The 24,387-nt window shown below is 41.1% G+C and overlaps 3 protein-coding genes across 7 annotated transcripts in view; 1 reads left to right on the forward strand and 2 right to left on the reverse strand.

Annotated features, from left to right (window-relative positions):
* The window catches only part of LOC131694160 (uncharacterized), a 133,718-nt gene extending 131,691 nt beyond the window's left edge, over nt 1–2,027 (forward strand). For 3 of the 5 annotated variants that reach the window (XM_058982631.1, XM_058982630.1, XM_058982633.1), the window contains 3 exons: nt 274–348; nt 462–1,013; nt 1,076–2,027. In XM_058982631.1, the coding sequence (XP_058838614.1) occupies nt 274–348; nt 462–1,013; nt 1,076–1,677 (1,229 nt within the window). In that variant the 3' untranslated portion in view covers nt 1,678–2,027. The remainder of the gene's footprint in view (nt 1–273; nt 349–461; nt 1,014–1,075) is intronic. The other 2 variants (XM_058982632.1, XM_058982634.1) reach the window with 2 other exon arrangements.
* A 14,966-nt stretch (nt 2,028–16,993) lies between these two features.
* On the reverse strand, nt 16,994–18,623 carry LOC131691779 (uncharacterized). Its single transcript, XM_058978410.1, has 2 exons — nt 18,581–18,623; nt 16,994–18,405 (listed from the first exon to the last, which is right to left on the reverse strand). Exon 2 carries the CDS (start codon nt 18,150–18,152, stop codon nt 17,199–17,201), a length of 954 nt encoding a protein of 317 aa, XP_058834393.1. The 5' UTR covers nt 18,153–18,405; nt 18,581–18,623; the 3' UTR covers nt 16,994–17,198.
* LOC131687037 (uncharacterized) lies at nt 18,577–20,031 on the reverse strand. The gene is made up of 2 exons (XM_058971071.1): nt 18,911–20,031; nt 18,577–18,851 (listed from the first exon to the last, which is right to left on the reverse strand). Exons 1-2 carry the CDS (start codon nt 19,656–19,658, stop codon nt 18,577–18,579), a joined length of 1,023 nt encoding a protein of 340 aa, XP_058827054.1. The 5' UTR covers nt 19,659–20,031.
* Nucleotides 20,032–24,387: the final 4,356 nt, after the last annotated feature.

The raw sequence follows: 24,387 nt of genomic DNA on the forward strand, positions 1-24,387 counted from the left end.
GCTACCGTTGAGAACAACGGATGGTCAAGTAAAACTGAGTACTAATTCGTAAGTGTTGCTAACTAATTTAAATACCTTGAGGAATGTGATATTGTTGAATTAAACCAAAAAATAAAACCACATTATCTAGTCACATCTCGTTGATAACAAGCTATTCTCGTTTCATAAAAATAATGAAATAACCACATGCGCATCACTACACAAACACTCACAACCACCACTTGCACATCCTCTACACATACATACATAAACATCACGTACAACGCACACCAGTACACATTGGCATTGGACCAAATTTGGCGGGCATTGGGGGCATTGGCGCATCGATTAGCATTGGTGGACAACACGGTAAATACCTGCCGATCTTCTAGTAAAATTGAAAGCTTTTATTTACTAATTTCCGCTTCCGATTGGCGCTCCTTTTGCTTCGTGCTTTTCGTTTCTTTCCCGTACATATTTAGGTGGCATTACCGTAGGGACTGGCATTTCTCAAACAGGGATTAGCGGAACGCTCACGACGTCTCACAATAGTACCACTCACACCGGAGCAACTACGATCGGCGGCAGTATCGGCAGTAACCCAGGGATTCAAGCAAGTACAAGCCACAACTTGACGGGATCCATTCTTGGGGCTTCCTTTAATCACACGTCAGTAAGCAGTGGATCTTTGGACGGTCAGGGGGTTCAAGGAATGCACACAGGTTCGAACAGCTTCAACAGCACGCACTTGTCGATTTCTGGGGGTACCAATGTGGAAGGTTCGATCGAGGGAGCACAGGTGACAATCGGAGGTATGCTTAATCACACCGGGACCCTAGCGGTCGGACCGGTTAACGTAAGTAGCACTTCCGGAGGATCGTTTGGGGGAGTGATAAGTCCGGAGTACAACGGCGCTGAAGTGAGTGGGATGCTTACTACGAATGCCAGTATTAGTGCGCCTCTTCTAGGGCCCCTGCAAGGTAGCGTAACAGTCGGCGGTGGTGGTAGTGTAGATATTGGTAGACCCCCTCAAGGTTCAGCACTTTCATGGGTAAGCTTACAAGTTTATCACTACTGATTCTGACATTTCTTTTAGAACCATCCACTGGCTACCCATACGAACCAAGCCAAGGTCCAGAGCCAGACTATACTACTCCATATCCGGGATATCCAGCGACTGCCAGTGGAGTGCAGCCTCCAACCCGACCGATCGACACCGGTTCACCTCCACCGAGTGGAAACAACAATCAGTATCCACCGAATCCCAACTATCAGGTGGCCGTTTCTCAGTTTCCCTATTTCTTCGTTCCTTATCCTTACCCTCCTCCGTCAAATGTTCCACAAAGTCCCTGCAATTGCCCTCAGGATCAGAATCGACCGAACCAGCCAACAGGTTACCTCGGATTTATCCCAGTCATTTACGTGCCCAACTGTGGAAACCCGAGGAGTGAACTTCCTACGCACATCAACTGGCCGGCTCCTCCACCACCTAATGGATATGGTCGGGCTCTGGAGGATCTACCCATTACACGATTAGTCCAGGGAACGGATGGAAGCTGGAATCTTCAGCAGCCACCAAGAGCTCACCTAAATCGAACACGACGATTACGAAGTCGAAGACCTCCACTGCTTCAACTTTCCGGACTACCGTTTGGCAAAAGGCAACCGGATCAGGAGACGCAAATCGAGCCGGTATAAGAAGAAAAAGTGAGTGAGAAAGTACGCGCATGATTGATAGAGAGAACCTGCACGAGTAAAGACTGGATTTGGACGGGCAGCTTGGATGGCGTCCATAGGCAGGTGGACGTGACAAGAAAATACTCATTTGAATTTAAGTATCGTGATTTAGAATCAATAGTTGTCAGTGTAGAAGAAACATTGCTCCGTTTCACCTCAGCTCATTGTGTGTCATTTGTGTGTTATCACCATTCATTGATCGTCTTGGAAAAGTATTGAAAAGTTTTCATCATTCTTGATAACAATAAAAACATCGCATTAACTGTATTGAATTTGCGAGATCAACGTTCCTTTCAGTTGTACTTATTTATTTCCGCGTAATGCTATAATAAAAATGCTTAAATCAAAATAACTTTGCGTAGCGTTTTATTTTGGGCAGGCACAATCGAGCATTCAGTTTTAAATAAAGTTTTGAATCAGTGTTGTCGTATTTATGAATGCGTTTGAAAAATTGTTTATAATTTTCTGATACCTTTCATAATGTTAATTTAATTCATGGCTTTATCTAATTGGGGCCAAAGCCGTCTTTGTATCACAGGATCCTGTAACCAACTGTATTTGGATAACACACCCGCCGACTATTTTTAACGCCTACGGTTAGGCTATATTACGCGACTACGTTATGGATGCTATCTGCTGTCAGTGTTCTGAACCGATTAAAATTTGAACAGAGCGAAATGCGTTTTCTGCGAGTGTGTGGCTCATATGAAATATTTTGGTTGGGTGCAGGGTCCTTTTCAATTCAAACTTCGGTAATTGGCAAATAAACTTGCTGTGGTTTTGCCATGACTGTATTGACACTGTGAATCAATTGAAATCAAGCTGCTGTTGCGTAAAACGTTGCACGTACAGTTTCGGAATGCATTAAACCTATGCGGAATGAAATTTGGATAACCCTTCCAGCATAAAAAATGCAATTCTGCGTAAGGAACCATACTAAACGTCCTGATCTAGGAACACATATTAGGCTATGCACGCTGACATAGTCGACATAACTTTGACTTTTACTGTGAGCCGTGTTTACCTGGGCATTGCAATTTTTTTTTTTGAATTCTCAAAGGCCCCCATCCTATATTGTGACAAATGTCAAAGTATGCTCAGATACCAAATTTTACGTCATTTGGACAATTCTAGACCCCGCCCACTTCGATTGAAATTCTTTAACTTGGTACTATGGGGAAATATGGAGGAAAAATATACTATATGCCTTAACTTTTGAAGCAGCACTCTGAATATTACAATTCATACCTCTTTTTAAAGGAAATAACCTTAGTATTTGAATGGAGATAATTGAACGTAGAAAATCCTCAGGAACACAATAATAATGGATTCGTTACTAGAAAAATTCAAAAAATCTCAATTTTTTTGACATTTCATCTCGATTTCCCATTTTTTCATTAATTCGCACTTAATAACACCATTGAACAATAAATTCTTATTAAATTTACTACTTTTAGTATAAAATACTGTTGGGGAGCACATGAGAAAAGTTTTATTCCTGGGAAAATTGGGCAGATTGAGGTATTAGGACATTTAATTAAAAAATGTAATTTGTATAGTTAATGACAAAAAACTTGATGTTTCTGAATTTTACCGGTAACGAATCTATTTTTGTATTATTTCTAAGAATTTTCTACCTTCAGTAAGTTATTTTATATGAAAATTGATTGAAGCATAATAGAGATATATGCACGAGAAAAAGATAAAATTTAATATGAATGACAAAAGGCCCTATAATCCCAACTTCACGTATTCGGACAAAGGTCAGAAAGGTTCCGTTCGATTACTGAGATTTTTTCACATTAGAAAAATTGCAAAATATGTATGATTTGCATCACGGAGCAGAAAAATTCTTAAAAATAGGGGATTTTGGCGACAAACTGACCTAGTACTCCACTTTGCCGTATTTTTCGAGAAACAGAAATATCTTAATTCAAATACTAAGGTTCCCAAGTAGCACGCTTTGTTACTGTATAGTATTTGTAACTCTCTTGGTAACAACTATGTTATGGAAAAAGCGCACTTTGTTTGTATGTTGTGCAACATGTTCCTAATTGCAGCAAAATAATGAAAACAATAGCTGCGCCATTTGTCGAGCACTGGGTAATTGGACCGTTCTGTTTTAGAGTGGAATGGCAAACAAAGAGGCATTGCAACTTGTTAGACTGTTTGTGCAAGTTAGCAAAGTTTCTGATTAGTTTCACAACTGTTATTGATGTTTGCATACTTAACACTATTGGCCAGCTCTATAGTTACATAGTTGCACAATCAGTTTAAAATGTAAGTAGGGGTTTGCCCACTACTCGGGTTCTTATTTGCCCGGCGTACCCTTCTTTTCAGGGCGGCCTAGGTGCTCCTACCGGAATTTCGGATTTTCGTATAATAACAAACAAAAAGAGAAAAAAACAAATAAATTCTAAATTTACCGACTTTTATTCTCCTCTCCTCTGTGCTGCACTCTGCCGGTGAAACTAATCAGCTTTCGGCGATGGCGGAAGGCGAAGGTTTATCCGACCGGCCGGGACTCCGACGGCCGTGTTCTCCCGCAGGTACCGTTGGCTGCTATTGCAGCGGTCCTTTACAATTAGCCAGGGAGGTGAGCAAGGCTCTTTTGTTAGAACCTCCCTAGCGACGGGGCGATTAATCGCCGGGTCCACTCACTCCCCGTGAATGGCCCAGGTAGATACCGCAGTAAACTACCTCAGGTGGATCCGTTGTCCTACCTGCTTCGCCCTCCTTTGCGATTAACTGTGGAGGAGAGCTATGCTCGTTCGGCTGATCCTCCACAGTGAGGGCGGCGTGGTGTCACTGGGTCCTTTGTAATTAGCCGGGGGAAGCGAGTGGCTCCTTTGCGATTAGCTTCCCGTTCCCGGCGACCCAACACCGCACTATACACTGTGCCCGAACCACGGGCCGACACTTTCCGACGGTCTTAGTTTGCCGTCGCACGCGCGCACTGAAACTTTTCTCTAGTGGCGGAAACTGTCCCACAAAAACTTATTACGGACGTCTGTTATTCGCCGTGGTTCGTCACTTTCTGTCTTTTCACGATGGCCGCCTTCCACACTCGACCAAAACAAGCACCAAAAAATCGCACCGCCGCATAGCTGTCATCGCTATAGCACAGCATAGTCAGACCACTTTTGCAGCGAAAGGAGAGCGGTAACCTAACTAAACCCTATGCTTTTTATTTACAAATACACAACAAAAATTACTACACCTATCTGGACTAATAACAACGTTCATGGACTATTATTTAAACGAAATTTACATCAAAAACATGAACGAGCATAATGACCAGCGGTGAGTTATGTTGCAATAACAATACACTCTACGGAGAGAGTACGCACAAATAGGTATATTTCCACCCAGTGCTAAATTGTTACCCTGACGGGTTACAATCTCGCCCACACCGGGTGGAAAAAAATTGGCAACAATTTTTTTTCTAACCTAACACCTAACACCGATACAATAATAATACGCAATGAATAAATAAATAAATAAACAAAGAAAAACTAACTACACCTAATTATTTCTTCCGCAATTTATCAAAATTCACCAAAAAAAATTAATCGACCGGATGTCCTCATTGGTGAAAAGTTTGCCTGTGTTTGGTCTGATAATACTGACAGCATACGCGAAGCGAGAGGCTATCAGCCATCGTCATTACTCGGTTATGGGTTGAACCCTAAATCCAATCTGAAAACATGATCGGTAACAACTCGATATTCCTAAAATTCTGCAAGTGACATTGACAATTTTCAACGTTCCAACTTGCAGGGGAACGGTTGTCGGCATTATTTTGTTCGTTTTTTTTCTCGACTGTCCAGAAATGCCTTTCGTGTCCTAACGGTACCAATACTACAAGCTTGTGCTGGGGTTTCAATCCAAATACATTCATACAATTATCCCATTCATTCATCCTCAATCACTGGCCTACTCGATCATTCACACTCCGATAAGCGCTTCGAATTGACCCCAAAACAATTTCATCTTATCATTCACACATGCATTCATTCCTTCAATATGATTCTGCACTCATACATTCACACATACCATACCGCTTAACACATCATCGTTTCTCCCACTCACAGACATTCCGGACAAAAAAAAATTGTATATTCGTCCCTTTTCGCCTCAAAACGCTTCGTACATTGGAAAAGAAACGTTTGAGAGGGACCAAAGAATGTCTTTCGCATAATTTAAAAATATCAACATGATTCCCGCTGGAATCAAACGAACCATCCCAGGTTTAACCACAAACCCAAAATTATGCGAAATAAAACTCTATTATTTGATTCGAAATCGAAAACGCGGTATCGTTTTACCCCCATTCGCTCTTCCACTCACACTACTCTGATCCAAATCGGGCTACACCTGCATGATGTAGAGCATTGATGCGAACATTGGGGAAAATGTCAAAATCGATGATGGTGTCATCCATCGACAGGATGAATGAACCAAAATCAAAACAAGTTCGGTATTGCGAAATCGCCATGGACGATGTGTTGTTTTCGCGTTTCTAACCCGTTCGTTCGTGTCGCGGGATTCCTGCCGGTTGGGAACTAGTGGCGCGAAATTAACGGTCCCTGCCGAAAAAGGGATTGGTGATTTTTTTTAATGTTCTGGTGCCCCAAACAAGGGGAAATGATATATAATTTTGTGCACCCGTAGGTGCGAGTGTTCCCCATGAAGAGGGGTTTTAGGAAAAAAAATTTATGTTGCCGAACACGGCTGAAAGTTTTTTTTTTTGATGCGTTCGGGACCCTAAAAACTCGCACGGTGTAAAATTTATATGTTTTAAAGTGTGGGAATTCCACTTCGCCGCTGCCGTGCCAGGTCCCGGGGCATACGTTTACTGTAGTTGTTTGATTACCTCACTGCGCGAGTGGGGCGCAAAAGAATTGTTTTGTTTGCTGAACACTGCAGAAAGTGTCAGGTTAATGCAACCGTTGACCGAATGACGGTACGGTGTAGTGTACTTGTTTTTGTTTTAAGTTGAGGATTCTACCCACCGTAACCGTCACCGGTGCCAGTTCATATATGTTTGTCGGATGTTTGTTTACCACACTGCGTGAATGTGGCTCTGAAAAATTGCAGGAAGGTGTTGAAGAACCTTCTCGCGGTAGAGTTGGTCTTCCACAATAAAGATAGAGAAGACGGAGAAATGTTTATTGTTTTTTTATTCGGACCAAAGTCCGTGTTGTTGCCGTCGGGAACTAACGGCTGCTTTTGGAAAACTACCAAGTGAGTAATCCATATAAAAGCATACCGTCAGTCCACAGACGGCACAAAAAAGTTTTTTTATGTTGGTTTAAGGAGATTTGCTGGCCAAACTCCAAGGTTTTTACCAGTTACATCCTCCAGCTCGTAGGAGGATACACCCTTTTTTGAGACAATTTTAGCCGGTAAGTATTGTGATCCAAGTTTAGCATTGTACGACTCGAGTGCATTCGACAACTTCATGTTTCGACGGTACACCATTTGTCCCGTTTCAAAAGGTTTGGAGAACTTTCGATGACGCAAGTTGTACTGATGTCGAATGCCCTCGCTTGCCTTTGCCAAATTTTTGACCACAATCTCCCGGATTTTGTCTATCTGTTGGTGTCTTGTTTCTAGGTCACCCTCACCGGAAATCCTGCTGAAGTCATCGGCAGATGTCATTTCACACCCGTGTATAATGAAATGAGGACTAAACCCAGTGGAGGAATGAACGGTAGTATTTAGGATGCGCTCCACATCGGTGATATGGACATCCCAATTGCGCTGCTCGGTTCGAGCATATGCCCGGATTCCGGTGTTTATCGAGCGATTTGTTCGCTCCACTGGGTTAGCCTGCGAATGATAGCGGGAATTCAGCCAATGTTTGACGTTGGTTTCTTTTATGAATTGACTGAACTCCTTCGAGGTGAAAGTGGAGGCATTGTCGCTTAGCAGAATTTCCGGGCTACCATGGCGATTGAACCACTGTTCGCGTAGTATCGTACAGAGTGATGTACTAGCGATTTTGCGAACGGGGGTTAACATGACGTACTTGCTGAAGACGTCGAGGACGACAAGCAAGTGTTGATTACCATGTTTGCTTTTTGGAAGAGGACCAATATAGTCCACAGAAACCATTCGCCATGGTGCATTAGTCGCACGTGACTGACCCATTTCGGGCTGGACTGGAACGAAAGGAGCTTTGATTTCCTTGCACGTCCCGCATTCTCGAATAAACTTTCGTACTTCAGATCCCATACGAGGCCAGTAATATCGTAACTGCACTTCGTGGATCGTTTTATCGTATCCCACGTGAAGCAAATTTTCGTGGGTACGTTGAATCAAATCTTGACGGAACTCGGGTGCTGGGACGAGTTTCCAACTGAACCGCGAGTCGCACGGAACAACTTTCGAGTTGACATACTTAAAAAGTTGATCATTTTCTACTTTGAAGTCGGCATAGTCATCAGGATTTTGGATAACTTTTGACTTCATGGAACAGTACCAGTCTGAGGTGGACAAAGCTGAAACGGCTGCTACGGCCCGGGATAACGCATCAGGAACGACATTGTCCTTGCCTTTCCGGTGCTCAATAGACATGTCGTAGAGTTGTAATTCTAAACTCCAACGACTCAAACGTGAACTGGTTTTCCATTTAGTCTTCAGTATCCATGTAATCGCTGACGAATCAGTGACCAGTCGAAAATGATAACCTTCCAAGTAACCTCGGAAGTGTTCAACCGCCATTATCACCGCCAGACCTTCCTTCTCAGTTGCATGATAGTTCCTTTGGGGAGTGGTCAGTTTGTGCGAAAAGTAAGCAACTACTTTCTCACCCTCGGGATACTCCTGCACCAGAACAGCAGCGACTGCTACGTCACTAGCGTCTGTCTGAAGGATAAACTCTTTGGAGAAGTCTGGTGGGACTAAAACTGGAGGAGTGACTAGAAGTTCCTTAATTTTAAGGAACGCGAGTTCTGCCTCGGAGTTCCAAACTAAGCTCTTGGTCTTGGTTTTGAGCAGATCGCTCAAGGGAGCAGTGACCTCACTGAACCGATCAATGAAGCGGCGGTAATAACCGCACATACCGAGGAAACGACGAAGTTTCGTCACGGTAACCGGTCTCTCGTAGTCGAGAATCGGCTGAATTTTGTCAGGATTGACCTTGAGTCCGTCCCGATTCAACAAATAACCAAGAAACTTTAGTTCGGGGACTCCAAAACGGGATTTTTCCAAATTGATGGTTAGGTTGGCTCTTGCTAGACAATCGGCCACTGCTTTGAGCAACTGTATGTGATGCTCGAACGTTTCGCTTACGACGATGATGTCATCTAGGTAGACGAAAACGTAAGGTTCCCATTTACCGCGTCCTAGAACCTGGTCCATCAGTCGCGCCAGAGTAGCGGGGCTGTTGACGAGACCAAATGGTAGACGAGTAAATTGGAACATACCCCTGCCGGGAACACTGAAAGCGGTATATTTGCGACTATCCTTAGCCAGGGGTACCTGGAGAAAGGCCTCCTTCAAGTCTATGGTAGACAGGTACTTCGCCTTGGGTAAGCCGCCCAATATTCGCCCAGGGTGGGGCAAAGGGTATGCATCCCGTACAGTACGCTCATTGAGAGGCCTAGCGTCTAGACAAAGGCGGATTGAGTCGTCTGGTTTCGTGACAGCCACAATATTAAGCGACCAATCCGAATCAGACTCCTCGATAATTCCCATAGACCGCCATCGGTCAACTTCTTCCCAGACCTTAGACAGTTTCTTTGGGCTCATATGATAAGGATATCGGCAAACGGGTGCCGCTCCTTGGAATTCATCTTTGATGACAATCCTGTGCTCTGTGAATGAGGTTGGGTTTAGCTTTCCGGGCTCTACTGCCTGGAAACACTTATTTACTTCTTCTACGCGCGCTAACTGTTCCGAAGTGAGTATCGACTCACGCGGTACTTCATCTTCTTCATCGTCTTCTGATTCCTGACCTGAGTTCAACAGAGCACAGTTTTGTATCTCAGGAGAAATCCCAAAGGCGCGCCAAAAGTCCATACCTAGAATGGAGTTGACGGTCAGATGCTCTACTACAAGAGTGCATAGGACCTTTGTCAAATTTTGAAAAGTATACGGGAGATACGCTTGTCCAATGATTGGTAAGGATTGACCATTTGCAGAACGTAGTTCGAATGGTCGTTCCAACCTTTTCAATGGACTTTTCGAAAACTTTCGGTATAGCTTTTTAGTTATAATTGTGGCGTTACTACCACTGTCGAGCAAGGCTTTGAAGGATTTGCCGTACACTGCGACAATTGCAAACGGACGGTTATCGAACGGGTCGTCAAGGACGATGGTTTCGACAGACAACGAATTATCATAGTCCTCATCACGAGCCGGTCGAAAACTGTCATAAATCTGGGGATTAATAATGAGTTGTTCTTTGGAGCGCTGCTTTACTGCCAACTGCGACTTCAGTTGGTTCTGATCCCGTTTTTTAGGCAGTAAGGGGAACGAGAAACATCAAACCCTTTAAAACCACACACGATGCAGAAGACCCGATTTGGTTTCCGGCATTCCTCATATTCATGTCCTTTGTCTCCACAATTGTAGCAGACGCCGAGCACGGGAGGACGATGCTTTTCCACCAAATACTCCAGACACATTATAGGTTTCTGCGGTGGTTCGATTGGTTTTTGATTGTTTCCCTCGAGATTCTTTCCGTCCTGATTCCCTGGCTGTTTCTTTTTCTGGTTGTCAGGAGGCTTGCTTGAATCAAGACCTGCCGGTTTGGCATTCTTGTTCCAAAACGTTTTGGATTTTGCGTTGCCGTTATTCTGTCCACCTCCCTTTTCGTTTTGATTATTGTGTTTTTGTTTGTTTTGTGGTGGATTGTCAGAATAAGCAGCGACTTCCCGAGAAGAACCGAAAACTTTCTGATAAATCGGCGTCTTGGAGGCGTCGATCGATTTACCAAGACTCATCAATTCCGAGAGCGTGTTCACTGGCCTGAGAATAAGCATTTGTTTATAGTCGGGTTTCAGGTTCCGCTTGAGCACGTCGAGTTTTTCGCTCGGTGCCATTGGAACCGTCATAGCACGAAATATTTTTTCCATATCCAGGAAATATTCCTGGAAAGATTCGTTACGCATCTGCCTTCGCTGGAGAGCCTTCATCTTGAGCGTAGCATCAAGTTCAGGATGTACAAAATTTACCTTGAGCTCGCATACAAGATGGTTCCAGTTAAACAACCGGTTTTGCGCACGCATAGCCTGATACCAGGTCAAAGCATTGCCAGTGAACAAATGCATCGCAGAATTGAAAAGTTCGTCTTCGCACATTTGCTCACACGCAGCGTAACTCGCTACGGTGTCTAAGAATTCATTTAGTCCCGTTCCTTCATCAGTTCCAGCATACTTCCGAATTTTCCAATCAGCGACGCGTTGCGGGTTACGCGAGTAATTCCTTGGGGCTGCCATCGATCCGTTTCCCGCGTTGGTAGATATTGAAAAGTTCGGATAGGATGGTCCCGTCCGCTGTTCGGTCCATTCAGGAACGTGAGGCTGGTTCTGAGTTTGGTACGGTGCTGTGAATCCGGTATTCAGTTTCGGTTTCTCGATTGGAAGTGATGGATATATATTTTGTTGACCCGAGAATCCTCGCTTCAACACAAATTGATCGGGACTGGGCGCCAGTGTTGGGCGAGGAATCTCTGGTTCATCAAATGAATCGGGTACGTCCATCAAACGCAAATCTTCCAGATCGGTCTGCAGATCCATCTCGGAAGCACTTTCCTTCTGATGTACTAGTGCCCGAAGTTCACTGACGGATTCACGAAGTGAGACAACTTCTTGAACCGTCTTTCTTAATACTGACGAAATGGTTGTCAGTGAAGCAATCCCACCCATTAGCGTTTCAGTAGCTTTTGAAAAAGCATCAGACCCCTGAGACGCTAGGGCTCTATTATCGTCGGATTGCTGTCGCAATTGTCGAATCTCGTCCCTCATCTCGCACAAGACACGCAACAGGTCGTCCCCTACGAGCTGTTTAGAAGGAGATCCTTGGTTATCGGAAGGATTGGATCCCTGTGGAATTGCAGGTACGTCTGTACTCAGCAAATCTCCCAAAATCTCTCCATCCTCCCCTTCTTGGTTGTCGGGAGGAAGTGCTGCCTGTTCGTCACTGAAATGACTGGAATAAACTGCTAGAACTTCCTCCAGCAACCCCGAAATTTCTTGGTTGACCTCCCCTGCCGCATAATTTCGGATAACCTGGAGCCTAGACCCCAAATGAAGCAACCGTGTTCGGTAAATCTCCTTGTTTGGGCACCTGTACTGGAGATCTTCCTTGATTGTTAGTAGTTTACCAAGGCAGATCTCCTTTTCTTCACCCACGTCACCCCGAAAATTACGAACTAATTCCCTCCGAGACGACCGCTCATGCGACAAAATTCCCCGAAGACGCCGCTGCCGCTGTGCACCCGAATGATCCGAATCAGGAGAGATAAAAATGCTTCGAGATAGAAACTCAAAATCCAGCTCATCGAAATGTAAATGATCGACGCGCATGAACACACACGCTTGGTTGAATTTCTCCAACGCCATCATAACTTGCGCTATATTGGAAGAAATCACCAAGACACAAAGCATGTAAGTACTGACACAGTATTAATTTCAATTTTTCGCCCACTAACGATTCCCTTAAAATTTCAGGAAATCAAGCTGCTCCAAAAATGTCTCAAATCGGATTGAGAATTCAAGGCAATTGGCCACCGCAACCGAATAAATGACAACAACCTTCAAACTACTCGTCCGGCAGACCAAACACAAACAACGCAATCCACAAATTCGGACAAAAAATCGAAAAAATACGCCAAAAAATGTAAATAAATAAATAATACGACCGCGGAACAATATTGCGGAAGAAACCTCACCGACTGTTCTACGAAAATCCTTGATTTAGTAGAAGCACCCCACACTCCGGAAGAAAAAAATATTTTCCAAAATTGGAAAATATTTTTTTCAGTGTGTTTTGCGCTGTGCGCCAAATGTAAGTAGGGGTTTGCCCACTACTCGGGTTCTTATTTGCCCGGCGTACCCTTCTTTTCAGGGCGGCCTAGGTGCTCCTACCGGAATTTCGGATTTTCGTATAATAACAAACAAAAAGAGAAAAAAACAAATAAATTCTAAATTTACCGACTTTTATTCTCCTCTCCTCTGTGCTGCACTCTGCCGGTGAAACTAATCAGCTTTCGGCGATGGCGGAAGGCGAAGGTTTATCCGACCGGCCGGGACTCCGACGGCCGTGTTCTCCCGCAGGTACCGTTGGCTGCTATTGCAGCGGTCCTTTACAATTAGCCAGGGAGGTGAGCAAGGCTCTTTTGTTAGAACCTCCCTAGCGACGGGGCGATTAATCGCCGGGTCCACTCACTCCCCGTGAATGGCCCAGGTAGATACCGCAGTAAACTACCTCAGGTGGATCCGTTGTCCTACCTGCTTCGCCCTCCTTTGCGATTAACTGTGGAGGAGAGCTATGCTCGTTCGGCTGATCCTCCACAGTGAGGGCGGCGTGGTGTCACTGGGTCCTTTGTAATTAGCCGGGGGAAGCGAGTGGCTCCTTTGCGATTAGCTTCCCGTTCCCGGCGACCCAACACCGCACTATACACTGTGCCCGAACCACGGGCCGACACTTTCCGACGGTCTTAGTTTGCCGTCGCACGCGCGCACTGAAACTTTTCTCTAGTGGCGGAAACTGTCCCACAAAAACTTATTACGGACGTCTGTTATTCGCCGTGGTTCGTCACTTTCTGTCTTTTCACGATGGCCGCCTTCCACACTCGACCAAAACAAGCACCAAAAAATCGCACCGCCGCATAGCTGTCATCGCTATAGCACAGCATAGTCAGACCACTTTTGCAGCGAAAGGAGAGCGGTAACCTAACTAAACCCTATGCTTTTTATTTACAAATACACAACAAAAATTACTACACCTATCTGGACTAATAACAACGTTCATGGACTATTATTTAAACGAAATTTACATCAAAAACATGAACGAGCATAATGACCAGCGGTGAGTTATGTTGCAATAACAATACACTCTACGGAGAGAGTACGCACAAATAGGTATATTTCCACCCAGTGCTAAATTGTTACCCTGACGGGTTACAAAAAACCCGTGGAAATTCTTTTCAAATATATCCAACAATAAAAAATGTTTTGTAGCAGTTATGCAACATTTAAAACTTTCAACAAGTTGCAATTGCTTCTTGGGTTATTTTCTTTAAAATGAGGTACCAATTGTAATTTTCTGAGTGCCACTTCAAAAGTTGTAGCATATAATATATTTTTCCTCCATATATTCCCATAGTACCAATTTCAAAAATTTCAAGGAAGTCCCCGCCCACTAGAATTGTCCAAATGACGTAAAATTTGGCATCTGAGCTTACTTTGACATTTGTCACAATATGAGATGGGGGACCATTGAGAATTCAAAAAAATAAAGGGTTGTGTACAGGACACGACCACCGTGACGTTAAAAATGTAGCATTTTTTTTCTAGAAATGTAAATCAATTTTATCTATCATTTATCTATCGACTCACGTTCTTGCTCACTCTCCTGTTTTCATATGTTACAATTTGCTATACACCTTCCCCATTACAACATAATTTATTGAAGGTCATTTAACGGTAATCTATTATTACATTATTTGGCTGATCCATCTAGTAAAAATAGACCAGTCAATTCCAGAAAATATATTCAAAAGAAAAGCTCCATATTGAGAACTGTGATGAGGAAGCCCATGCCCGCCAACGGAAATATACAGATTCTCCATGAAATATGGAATTTCATTTTCCATTTAAATTTTCAATAATGTACTAATGAACGCAGGTAAACAATCTTTAGGTTAAGTATTTATAGATCGATAAGTGGTCGAACAAATGAAATTATTTGATAAATTACAATGTTATAGCGGAAGATGGGGTATAACGCACCCCCGAGGCAAAATGCACCCCCTGCTTATATCGAAAATTTCTAGAAAAGTGTAATACCAGTCTGAAGTTCGCCTTAGTAAACATACACAGCCAAAGTTTAATAACCGTACATCAATAGCAGCTAGAGAAATAAACAATAAACAATAAAGTGCTCTTCTCATGTAATTATTGTGGCTCGTGCAATACGCGTTTTCAGTTCTTATAAATGCTGTTTTACTATTATATCAGTGCATTCTAGGGGCAGATCACTTGTGATACATTTTTAAAAATCAGCAAATTAAATACATTTCTTTCCATTAAAATAGAAATTCATAATGTATTTTGTGTTGCGTGTAATGTATTTTGCGTTGCGTTTATGACGTCAAAACCCTACAAAATACTTGCCCTACATTCAGCAAAACGTCGATCAAAGTGGATCAGCATAGGACGTTTGTTAAACGAACTTTTCTGAGAGGGAGTACAAAGTTGATGCAAAAATGGAAATTAAATACATTTTTTTTAATTTAATGCAAATTTGTTTTACATTCTTAGAGTAATCTGCCCCTAGAGTGCATATGAAAAATCTACTAAATAGTTCACTTTTTGCTAAATTTATATCTCTGCTCCATCGGGGGCAAAAAGCCATCTTCTTTGATTTTTCATGATTTTTTAATCGAAAACAGTAAAAATCGTTCTGAAAACCTACTAATTGCATAACCTAAGGCTATTTAATGGCACACTTTTGTGAAATCCTGTCAGAAAACAAAATTATTTGCTTGTTCACCGCGTATTCTGCCCCGTTGTTACGGTGCATTCTACCCCGTTGTTGTAGTGCATTATGCCCCGTTGTTATGGTGCATTTTACCCCCGCACAGGTGCATTTTGCCCCGCTTATTTTCCAAATGCTAATTTCATTTTCAAGAATTGAATATTTTTCATGTTTTTGAATATTGTGATTACTGAGAAAAATGTTGGCCAAACGATATCATTAATAGACCTTTCTCGTAAAAAAATGTTATATGATAGGATGCTTCCTTTTTTATCCCCAATTCGTTACTGCCTATTGCCGCGATGATTTGGTACCTCTAACTATTGAAAAAATCAAAAATAGTGCAAGCTGCTCATTTAACCCCATATTCTGAATACCTATCTTGCCTTGTTTCCCCATATTTTTACACCATTTGAATGAATTTCCTGTGGGGAATACTAAAAGGATGCCAGATCTGCATATATATTAGTAAATCTGCAGATTTTGCATTTTCACTGCAGATCTTTTGCAGATTACAAATATTTAGCAGAACAAAGCCTATGCCAGCCAATTTATACACCAGTCTTCAACATTTTTGATCATTTAAATTATATACATACTACATTTCTACGTCGCATTCATTGAAGATTTTTGTAGCAATCTGCAGACTTTTATATTTTACTGCAGGCTATTGTTTAAATAGACCTGGCATCCGAGGGGAACGTCACTTCTGAATGATTGTTATATTTGTCTCAATTCTGCACGAATTTTGCTTGATTCGAATAATTTTGGGTCATTCCAATCAATTTCCTATTAATTCGAGTTCATTCCAAGAGCTTTCAAATATTTTTCGACAAATCCGAGCAAATCAATAAAATTTCAGATCATCTTTGCTCGAATTCTAATTAATTCACATCATCTGGCACCATTGCACATTTTAATCTCAATTAGTTTTATAGTTCTGGCAACAATGTCTGCATTTGTTTTGATTTGGTCGAGTAGTTCATCGTAATTAATCAACCATTCGATAGTCGTAAATTTCAAAAGCTCTCGTTTTCGCTAAATGTTTGTGCCGGCATCAGGAATAGAATGTACAAGATCTATGCTAGCTGGAATTTACCAAATGTGCTGTGGAACATGTTTTATGATGGTACTCGGACGAGAGCTGTTGTGTCGGATCGTGGAAGGCAATGATTGAAACACCAACGAATTTTTCTCTTTTTTCTGCTATGAAGCATGAGTGATATACTATAAATACAAGCATTTCTACAGTTTGAACAAGTGTGAACCAAACGTAAAGAGGCAGTACTGGCGTAAATCGTCGAAACATGCATAAAACGTATGCTCGCATCGCTGTTTCATTTACCATCCGTGTATTGCAGAAAACATTGGCATTAATTGGCATATGCTATGGAAAGGATTTGTTTCCAGTTGCTCGGCGTTTGATAGAACCTAAACTTTTATTGCTTCTGCTCATCCACATCATACATAAGTTCAGAAATGTGATTTCAGTGATTGACGACACATAATAAGTCAAAGAAGGGAAGTAAGGACTAGGGACGCCAAAAACTGCCGGGTAAATCATCTTAAGAAGTAGTTCAGTATTATTGAATTGTCAATTGCATTTACAACGTAACCGACCAATTTGCCAAATCTGTCGGCGTCCACGTTCGGTGCCTGGAGCGATAGTTCATTGTCGTAATTGGTGGAGAAATGAAAAGAAATTTGTTTGATGTGGATAGATCGAATAGAGAATAAAAAACTACACAAAATTTCAACATATGTATTGATTAAATATTTTGTTCGTCCTGTAATTGGTATTTAACAAGTGATCTAATGTATTGCGATGTACTTAAACTGTAGAATATGTTGTAGCCATTACTTTCTGGTTTTTCCAGGTGAGACAGATATTGTTGTGTATCAATAATGAGTTCGCTGCTTTCTTCGTTTAGTTCAAGAGTAATATTTTCAGACAGAATAACCGTAAAGTAGCTTCCGACAACACCAACGCCTTTCGCTGAACTATCTGAAGGTGGATGTACATATGCTTCGTCTAGTGTGTAGGCTGTTCGTTTTCCGGATAAATATCGAAATCCGTATATTTTCACCACATTCACACTGTCATTGCATTTCAACACAATCCATTCTCCGCAGCGCATAGTAGTTAGAACTTTATTTTGCTCGCGTATTGCTATTTTATTGCTTACTGGCATTTCTCGGAAACGATACGATCGATCACTTGAGCATCGTTGAGTTCCATTCGTAATCATCCATAATAACGTACTTTTCTTTACGTGTATTACCTTTCCGTTTTTATTTCTAATGGCGAATGTATGTCTTGTTGAGCATTTTGAATCTTTCAGATTCAACTCTTGCCCTGTGTTATAAAGTAGTTCTTCTGCCTCGCAAATGTTTGCATCTAGTGAATCTATGTGCATCTCAAAATGTTCGTTAGTGTCAATGGAGACAAACTCGAACTGCGCCGGTTTCGTCTGTGACTGTCGTAATGAAACGGAATCGGAGAAATCGATGTTCGCTTGTTCTATCCCAAGACTGATAAGAGTTTCATATGCACATTCTCTGGCTCTCTTAATAGTGGATAAGATTTCCTCTTCTGGTGGCATTTCGAAGATCGTGCGGTTGTTATTTTTTTGTAGTCTTGGAAATGAAAAGTCTTCGTTTCTACTATACATGATATCTTGCTTTGCTTGTATGCGATTCAGTCTAGATTGAAAACTTTTCATTGTAAAATTAACCACTGTTGACTCTGTTGTTGAAAACGATCGCGCTGCACGGAAGAAACTTTCGCATGTCTGGCTTTGCAGAAGTGATGGTATATAGTGTATGTTTTCATTTCTACAGATGCTGATATATTTTACTAGGCTGTGTGCATTGAGTTCTAAGCACCAATACGTATTACTGGTAATACAGTGTTGAATAGTATTAAACTTATACAAGCACCATCGTCTCCAGGCCCTTATTATAAACAGTGTGTACCTACAAAAATATATTAAATCACATTACAAATTTAACTAATTTCTGTGAATACAATCATTAAAGTTCCATCCCAAAGATTTCAATATTAAAGTGATGAAAAAATGGTTCATTATTTATAGCAGAATTTCAGGAGGCAGTTCGAGATATATTTTACTTTGTGTAAACCGACAATTACCAGCATTTGAAAACAGCATCCGTAGGTGATACAGACGAGTCCATAAATGCACACATGAATGATCGCATCATCGTTAAATACAGAACAGTTGCTTGACTTGCTGCAACGGATTGTTTCATCCAGTGAAGTACAGCTGGTTTAGTAATTTTTAGAACTGGTTGGAATTTCATCTTGTCGTCTTCATTCAAATCACCCAATGACAATCCATGTTTATCTTTTGACACCGTACGAATAAGATCTTCGAGGTGCGTACGAGTAATTTGATGCTTACCTACAAATAGATGCTTTTGTATTTATAGATGTAGCGTCTTTAGTTATTACAATACATACCAATAATAAGCTGTTTGTCACGCCGCATTAACCTAGTCCTGAACTTGTTGATCGTATGCGTTGGATCTTGCACGCAAATATCATCGGTGTTGCATGATGCGACGAAACTTTCTCCATAAGGGTTGTCAGTGATTGTAGGAATACACATATCTTCTTTCATACCAGTGATATAACGTGGATCGCCGTCTGTCGATTTCGCTATAATCCTTATACCAACGTCGATCAACTTATTTTTTATGACACTCCATCTGGTGCGTACTTGAGCACTCGTGAACTTATTATCTGTACAAAAATACTGTAAGCAAAAAGGCGCCGCTGTTAATGTTAGTGGCTGTGCCATGGTTACCACAACATTGCGTCCAGTGGGGTATTTTTGGACATCAGAAATTAGTTTTTTAGGGGTTTTCACTTCAAATAAACCACACTGTGGTATTCCGCTGCAATCTAAAGGAGCTACTAAACCGCAAACTTTATTCTTGGTGGAGTCATACTCAAGTGCACCGTTTATTTTTGTGGCGTCTTCGCTCAAAACAATAACCATTGGTAGATTGTTTCTTTTCAAGTAAGCTTTAAGCTCCTCAACTCTAATTTTTCCCTCTTCGATTAATTCAGATCGCTTCTGGAGATCACGTTGCAATGTTCTAATGCTTGGACATGGAGTATTCGCATATAAAAATTTATAGGCTTCCGGTCCTTGCTGTATGAATTTGTATAGAAATATTTCTCTTTCACACCTGGAGTAACGCATACCGCAACTGCGAGTCAAGTGTTTTCCCCGACTTTGTACAGTTTGCAGTAGAGATATGATGGGAGATGAATGGCCGATTTGTTCTAGCGTATCAACGGAGGCCAATTGTCGACACGCTATGAATTTAAATCTTCAGACAATAGCGGTTTTGCAACGATAGCATTGTTACTTAGATCTTCCTGCTGCAGGTCAGATTCGTTGAAATCAACAGAAGATACCGATTTTTCAAAGATAGCACTGTCACTACGTTCAAAAATTTCTTGACGAGTGGCATTTTCTGTGGTTTCATCCATGAACTCTTCTAAAGTTTCCATTCCGTACTCATCACCATCAAATAAAACGTCATCCAACAGCTTATGTTGAAAGGGTTCGATTTCACTTGTACACGGTTTCTTCGCCTGTGGAGTTTTATCTTGCAGGAAATTTGATGTTTTTAATCCTATGATCTTGTGCATGTTTCTGAGATGCGATGTGAAGTTTGAAATTGTCCATGTTCCTTTATAATCGGCGCTACATGTTATTAGATGTCGACAAACGGGACATCGAACCTTGGCTTTTAGTGTTTCCTCTGTTTCTTCGAAAGATACGTCGATACTTTCAAGCTTTGAGCACAGCTGTGTTATTTCACTAGATCCATCATTTCTACAATTACAATTAATGACAAATATTGCGTTAGGATTAGATCTAAAAATATCTTGTACCTGCATTCATAATAATCTACGATTCGCGTGATAATGGCCATTGCATCCTTCTGACAGCCTCTTCTTACATTTGTTGGTCGCTTATGCTTTTGTTTCCCAAAGTGAGACCAACCCTTCTGTTGAACACAGTTTGCGATTTTTTTTATTAATGCCCGTTCTCCCGCCATGAATCTGAATTTACTTTGGTTAGAGCTGTATCGCCCCCAATATTTCTCCAAATGTTGGTGAGTTGCTGGGAGATTCATTGTTTCCGGCAAAAGGCGAACATCTGTTTCTATATCATCTATTTGCGCATCCGATAGATTTTCAATTGCCGGACTAATGAAACCTGACAACTCTAATGCATTCTTTATATGATCCGGGATAGAGCACAGCAACAATTTTTCTATTTTTTCCCAAAATGATTCCTGAAAATGAGTGAGAATAAATATACAGTGAATTGTAGTTCCCGTTTATTCACCTAACACGTTTGTCAAAGTTTTAAATTACTTCTGACTGGTAACATCAAAGGTAACATCCTAGAAATAACCTTTTATTCCGAGAAGTCTAATTCAGCCGATTACTCACCATAATTTTGATTTTATGGCTTGGACATTGGAGAAATAGGTTGATTAGTATCGATGCAGGTACATTTTTTCGTCACTACAAAATTTACTCGCGTATAACAAAATGGCGATGGTGAAAATTTTATACTTTTTTCTTTTGGTTGACTTTTCCCCAACACTACTCGAATATTTGACAATTCAACTGTCAAAGCGTGATATTCGAGCAATTCATTTTTTCCGTGACACATATTCTACGCCATTTCAGAGCATTATCCATAATTATTGACAATACAAATCCCATTACTAACTATTTTAGCTATTCCAGTACCAATCTAAACAAATTAATTCAAAGTATGTTATAATAGAACCATTTCATCGGCCAATCGTGGAGTGTCGGCCCCCTCGCTGGCATCACTGATGCTGAAATGATTCATTCATATACCTGTCAAAAATACAGAGCATTGTATGAAAATGTATAACCTCACTTTTCTGACAGTTTCGGTGTGCTTGTTTACCTAAGACTTGTTTACACGGACTTTTAAAATTTACATTACTTGAATACTTTCGATGCTCTTTGAAAGCAAAGAGAATAGGGAAAGAGATGAATAGTGTGAAGCCAAAAATACCTTATTGAGCAGACCAATCGTGCAATGTAAATAAACATTACTCATGCCTGAGTTGGAGGAGATAAGTATTGTACATCTATCAAAAAAGAAATTTGATTTTCGTCAGAATTTAGGTCAATCGTGATTGTGTAAGGTTCTAGAGTATATGTATGAGTAAAAACAAGCTTTAGAATTATTTCATCTCTTTGTTTCGAAATGCACATCGTTTGATAAACAAATTCAACGATCGACATAACGTTTGTTTTCAGAATATAGTAGGAGTCATTTAAAGTGCTGCCTGTGGAAGCGGTTGCCAAAATTCTAGTGTTGAAATCATCATATAGAGTATGTTGCCGTTTTGACTGATTTTCACTCTTCGTCTCTTTCACTATTCTCTTTGTTTGAAAGAATATCAACTCAAGAGGGATGAGGATTGGAACAATGGTAACCTGGTTCATACATTGACCAATCGGCGCTGGATGTAAAACCCGGTGGCATATGCTGAATCGCAAGATCAAGCATTGGGCTATAAAACGATTGCTTTCTGGATGATGGATCCTTATCACATTTGTACACATTTGTTTGTTTGCTCGTGGGTTAATTCCTAACAAGATGATCCGATTGATTATTCGTTTTTAGGTGGTGAAGTTTACCTGAACTTTATAGGTAACGAATTCGGTCGATGATAAGTTGTTGAAATGATTTTGATCGTTCAATGCCCATATCGAAGAACGTTTCCATTGGTCAGAATGCCTACCAGCGTATGATAGCTGCAAACATGAGGACAACAAGGTTATCGCTTTCGAATGGAATAATTATTTATTATTCGTGTTCAAGTTCCATTACAGCAAAAGTTTCGTCGATTATCGCATTGTTGTTGATTTAGCCGGCAAATGCAAAATAGCGCTCGGCACTGACGATAAGGAGTAAGAAGGATTTGATTGGAGTGATAATAATGCAGAGCATTATACATTCTGGTAGAATATCGGGGAGGAGAAATTATATGTAAATTTATATTATATCCGGAGTTGCCATCATTTTGGCACTGCAATAAAGCTATCTGCTGTCTTGTTCAAATTAGCACGAAATAACTAGGCAGCGAATGATAAATTTCATAGTCAATTTATTTACTTTTTCGGAAGGATAAGTAATTAGTATGTTGTGAATATATGTGTCGCCGGAGCCGTGTGTTAGGCTGGTACCGGACGGAACCGTTGGTCAGCAGACCATCCTTGTCGTACTGGTCATAGATGCGACGTTTTTTCTCATCTGATTGCACTTGACATGCTTCGGAGATCTGTCTAAACGCTCTCTACTTAGCGCAAGATACGCGAAACCACTGCTAGCTTTCGAAAAAAAATCCTAGCTGCTGCTACCCTATCAGTCTCTCTCTCGGCTGAGGACTACAATTTCGGTCGATTAAATTATGCTATGAAAATTGTACTTCCTGGAATTTCATCTAACGAGGTCAATTCATTGTGAGGAATTTCGCTGCGTTCCAATATTGCTTGCCTCTGTAGGTGATGATGTGTGTGGATTCACTTCGGCAGCCAGCTCTTATATTTTGGGTAATTTTGCTATCTTATTCTGCTGAATAAATCATCTGCAGCAACACCACCAGCCGTAGCTGACCTTTTAGCCTTTAATCCAAGTCCCTGCCATTGGCATAGCGACAGACGAGTGCGGCGCAGGCTGGACCATCGGTTGACTCGGTGCCGGACGGGGCGAAACAGCTGCAACAGGAGCGGACCTAGTATGGGGTGTAAAGGTCATCAATTGCCATAGATCACCAAAATGCTCTGCGACTAACATTGTGTACAAAACAAACCAAATGAAATTGATCGCAACAACGATTGGCGATTTGCGGCAAAACCAAAATTAATCATGCGACACCTATGATTCAGCTCATGAAATGGCAAAGTGATACAGTTTGCTTTTTTTCACCCGCAAGTGAGTCGTAGCTTACAACATAAACTTCATTTTCTTCTCGGAAAAAGTTTACCACTGCCAAAATATGAATGAAACGAGTAAGAAATTTAGTTTTATTTGCAATTATTCTGAAATTACAGCCATTTGCAACTATTTGGCTCATACATTGCATCGAAATGTAATCGGGGTATTATTGTGGTTATAAAAAATCGTTCCATAAATAAAGTTCCAACTCGAAACGGAGACCCAATCAGTACCAATGCCAAACTCCTCCATATTTTGGACTACGTAAGAGATTCAGTGAAGACTATCAGAGAGAAGGATCGGCTGTGTATGATACAAAGCCGACACTTTCCCATTAACCGAATATATTCTTTCCTCGAGTGATCTGGAGAGTTTCATGAATTTACACCATCTCATGAAGGTTTAGCTTAACTTAGGAGGAACGGAAAATGATGCTACGGCAGCTACGGTGCTCGACAAATTACATTTCGGAACAGCACACATATAGCTCTGCGAATAATATTAGAAACCACTATGTTTTGCACCCTTTTCGCAAGATGTTTACTCATCATCTTATAAAATAATGGTTTTCCTTCATTTTCATAAACAAATTGATCGGTGATATGGTGTTTAAAAGTTATTTTTTACCAGTGTTTACAGAAAATATATGCACTATGACAGAACAGAATCAAATCAGCAACACTTTACTTCCAGCGCTATCTGTGAGCGGTTTCAACGTAGAATCGCCAATAAAATAATCTAAATTCTGCCCAAACATTTGAAACATTTGAAAAGGGTCTAACTGCCAAACGTAAACTTTGAGAAAAAGGCAAAGGAAGTTTTGGTCGAATTCATTATAATTCTATTTAAAAATTTAATACTGTTTTATTTAGTTTGATTGCGCATATTGTTTACATCAGACACTCCCCTTAATTCATTGAGTACG

Source organism: Topomyia yanbarensis, chromosome 3 (assembly GCF_030247195.1).
Source record: "Topomyia yanbarensis strain Yona2022 chromosome 3, ASM3024719v1, whole genome shotgun sequence".
NCBI lineage: Eukaryota > Metazoa > Arthropoda > Insecta > Diptera > Culicidae > Topomyia > Topomyia yanbarensis.